The sequence below is a fragment of the Sinocyclocheilus anshuiensis genome, unplaced genomic scaffold (assembly GCF_001515605.1).
Source record: "Sinocyclocheilus anshuiensis isolate Anshui unplaced genomic scaffold, SAMN03320099.WGS_v1.1 scaffold207, whole genome shotgun sequence".
Lineage (NCBI taxonomy): Eukaryota > Metazoa > Chordata > Actinopteri > Cypriniformes > Cyprinidae > Sinocyclocheilus > Sinocyclocheilus anshuiensis.
In genome coordinates this window covers 1645806-1649706 of record NW_015551045.1, presented here as the reverse complement: position 1 = coordinate 1649706, position 3901 = coordinate 1645806, and the positions used below count along the sequence as shown (strand labels likewise).

The following is a 3901-nucleotide window of genomic DNA, read 5'->3' as shown; positions in this document are numbered from 1 at the left end:
CACACACACACACACACACACACACACACACACACACACACACACACACACACACACACACACACACAATTCCTTGAAACCTGGCATTGTATTGTATGAAGGTTGTGTTGTAAAGTACCACAGTTTGCCAAGAGCTGACTTATAATATTTCATTACACTTCTCTGCTCAAGTCTCACTGGATTTAGTGATTGAATGAGCAAATTATTCCCTCTGAATGCTGCTTCACGTGTAACCGAATGTGGCTTCATTGTGTGCTGGTTAATGGTATCAGGCTTTTAGCGCTTCTTGTGAGAGAAACATACTCATGTGCTTCAGATACGGTCTGCCAAACATCAGCTCCACACATGACTGAGGAGTCGTATCTGTCATAGCTGACACATAAATATATATCCAAACCTTGCATTTGCTAGACAGACCAAAAAAAACAAAAACCTAGCATTTAATTGCTAAAAAATAGTCAAAACCACTAATATTGTAAATTATTTTTACTATTTGAAGGAACTTCCTATTATCGAAGAATCTTGGAAAAAATGTTTCCACAAAAATATTAAGCATCACTGTTTGACAATAATCAGAAACGTTTCTTGAGCAGCAAATCAGCATATTAGAATGATTTCTGAAGATCATGTGACACTGAAGACTGGAGTAATGATGCTGAAAATTCAGCTTTGATCACAGAAATAAATTACAGTTTAACAGATATTCACATAGAAAAGAGTTAATTTAAATTGTAATAATATTTCAGGATTTTGCTGTTTTCACTGTATTTTCAATCAAATAAATGCAGCCTTGATGAGCAGAAGAGGCTTCTTTCATTTAAAAACATTTAAGAATCTTACAAACCCCAAACTTAACATGTAAAATAGTATCAAATATATATTAGAGGTTTTACAGATTATAATGTGACATTTTTGAAACTGGGATGAAATATTCATGTGATCCAGCATTTCTGCTTTTTTTACAGCGGATTTTGGAGTTTCTGCAAAAAACACCAAAACTCTTCAACGACGAGACTCTTTTATCGGGACGCCATATTGGTAAGTGCTATAAATCAATGATCTGCTTTCATAAATATTTCAGGCAAAAAGATATTGGGCAAGTGCAGTTGAAACTGCTTAAGGTTGATCTATATTATAATATATTTAATATATAATATATATAATATAATATTTACAGCAGTCTGTTAATGTTTACAGCATGTCACATGACTGCAGACAGGCTCGTCAGGCAAGTCACTAAATAAAAGTAATTATAATTATTAATAATCATTGCAGGTTTATTACATAATAATTACTAAATAATGACATATATAAGAACAAATAGACTTTTAAGCAAAATAATAGGGATGCATCAAAATTAATTTTACACCGAAGCACCAAAACCAAAATTAAAGTTTTAATTTCACTGATAATCGAAAACAAACATTTTAGGTTTATTTAATAATCAATTCATTAAGAGGAGATTTTATTTATATAACTACTCCAGTTTGTAGTTTAAATATAAACATTTAGACGGTGGATGTAATAAAAGCTTGTTTTCACGACAGATTTATTCAAACATACATTTAATAATGAAGACAAAAGTTTAATTGAAATTTAATGAATATATTAGTATAGTGAATACATTTAGCAAAACGATAGAATGCTAACAAGTTATGGACAGTGGATGGCTTTCTAGAGGTAAATATGAAGTTATGTGACATTGTTTCTAAGCTCTTTTATTGACGTCTTTCTTTGGTTGAAAGATTGACTGATTACATGAGACATGATTCATTTCAGGAAGTTTTTCTCAACACCTTCAGATGTTCACTCATGTTTATTTTGTGCTATAGCTAGTAGTAAAGAGGAAGAGATTATCGGTTCATGTGCCGCTTCAACTGAGCTCTAATTAATTGTCACTGTTTCTGGTCAGTAATTTTGGCCCTCCAAAATAGTTTCAGTGCATAATATAATTATACAAAACAGAATTATAATTAATAATTACACATTTCATGAGATTCCGATAAAACTAAGAGAAAGGGACAGATTTGTTGTGTCCCACAGGACTAAAGCAATCATTAACTAGAGTTCAGTTTGAATGCCTTGATATGAAATATCTTTCTTACCTTTGTACTTCCTTTTAAATTTTGGAGCTAGTTTATCGCTTTATCTGACTCGTAAACAAATGTTATCAATTCTATTAGTGGCTTGTAGTGAATTCTTTCAGTCACTGGCTAACAGTGCTTGGTAGATGACTTACAAATTGTAGTCCATTACTGATTACAGATTACATTACAAAATTTGTAATTAGTAGCATAATCTGGATTATACATATTAGGTAATGCAGTCTGATTATTACTTTTAGATTACCTTGGACATAACTCGTTAAATTATTGAAATCTTTGGGGGGCTTCAAGTAAACTCACAAAAAAAACTTGGGAATCTCTGAATTACATGAACAAACATAAATAAACATGAAAATGTGACATTACATGACCAAAGGCTTCCAGGTTTGAAATATTTTTGTCCAGACTTTAAATATGTGACCCTGAAGCACAAAAGCAGTCATAAGTAGCACAGGTATATTTGTAGCAATAGCCAGCAATACATTGCATGGGTCAAAATGATCGTTTTTTCTTTTATGCCAAAAATCATTAGGATATTAAGTAAAGATCATGTTCCATGAAGATATTTTGTAAATTTCCTACCGTAAATATATCAAAACTTAATTTTTGATTAGTGATATGCATTGCTAAGAACTTAATTTGGACAACTTTAAAGATGATTTTCTCAATATTTTGATATTTCTCATGTAAATGTATATGTATGTGTATATATATGTGTGTGTGTGTGTGTGTGTGTGAGTGGTCGGTGTACATATAAGTGGTTGGTTTATTAAGAAACTGAACAGAACTGGTGTGAATCAATAAATTATGAATATTTACTGCCTTTGTGTGAATGATATGTAATCATGTAATCCATAAAAAAGTAACTGTAATCCAATTACAAGTACCAAGTACTTGTTTCCTCACTGGGAATGTATTCAAGCCCTTTGGTTTTGGTCTGACCGGCTCTGAGCTGGACCTGCTCTGATGTCTCCTGTATGTTCAGGATGGCTCCAGAGGTGGTGATGTGCGAGACCATGAAGGACGCTCCATACGACTACAAAGCCGACATCTGGTCACTGGGCATCACGCTGATCGAGCTGGCTCAGATAGAGCCGCCTCACCACGAGCTGAACCCCATGAGGGTCCTGCTAAAAATCGCCAAGTCTGAGCCTCCCACCCTGGAGCAGCCTGCCAAGTGGTGAGCCACAAAGATTTTAGTGACTTATATCATTACTGTAAGATTCCTTCTGAAGATGGGCTGTTCTGTGAGCATAGCTGTGGCTTTTTTCTTAGGTTTATAGCGTTTAACATTTCTAGAATGTGACTGGCTGTCGAATGTTGTTTTATCACCATTACACAACGAGAGATTGCATCCCCCTCTCGGGCGAATGCTTAATGGTTTTGTATATTTCAGGTCGATGGAATTTAAGGATTTCCTGAAAAAAGCTTTGGACAGAAACCCTGAGACGAGGCCGACGACTGCTCAGCTTCTAGAAGTAAGGAATCTCACACACAGACTTGTCATGTGTCCATTAGGCCTGGGCGATAAAACGGTATCGGTATTTATCGACGGTACACCTTCTTCGATAACGATATAAACATTTTTTTATATATTGCACGATATAGGCACGTGCTATGAGTGACGCAGACAGCACACACAAACACGGACATGAGTGCTGTGCCTGCCTGTGATGAGGAGATTGTGAATAAAAAAAATTATATTAGTCGAATTTACAATAAACACTTGCATTTCAGTGCAAAAATAGTACAATCAAATGTTAGGTGTGCATCAGGGAGCGTCATCAGTGGCGTGC

At 34.7% G+C, this 3901-nt stretch overlaps 1 protein-coding gene across 1 annotated transcript in view; it reads left to right on the top strand.

The window, feature by feature from the left end:
* The window catches only part of LOC107661763 (serine/threonine-protein kinase 10-like), a 51669-nt gene that overhangs the window by 23392 nt on the left and 24376 nt on the right, over window positions 1–3901 (top strand). Inside the window, exons 5-7 of the mRNA XM_016451530.1 lie at window positions 966–1038; window positions 3091–3285; window positions 3502–3640. Of these exons, the coding sequence (XP_016307016.1) occupies window positions 966–1038; window positions 3091–3285; window positions 3502–3640 (407 nt within the window). The remainder of the gene's footprint in view (window positions 1–965; window positions 1039–3090; window positions 3286–3501; window positions 3641–3901) is intronic.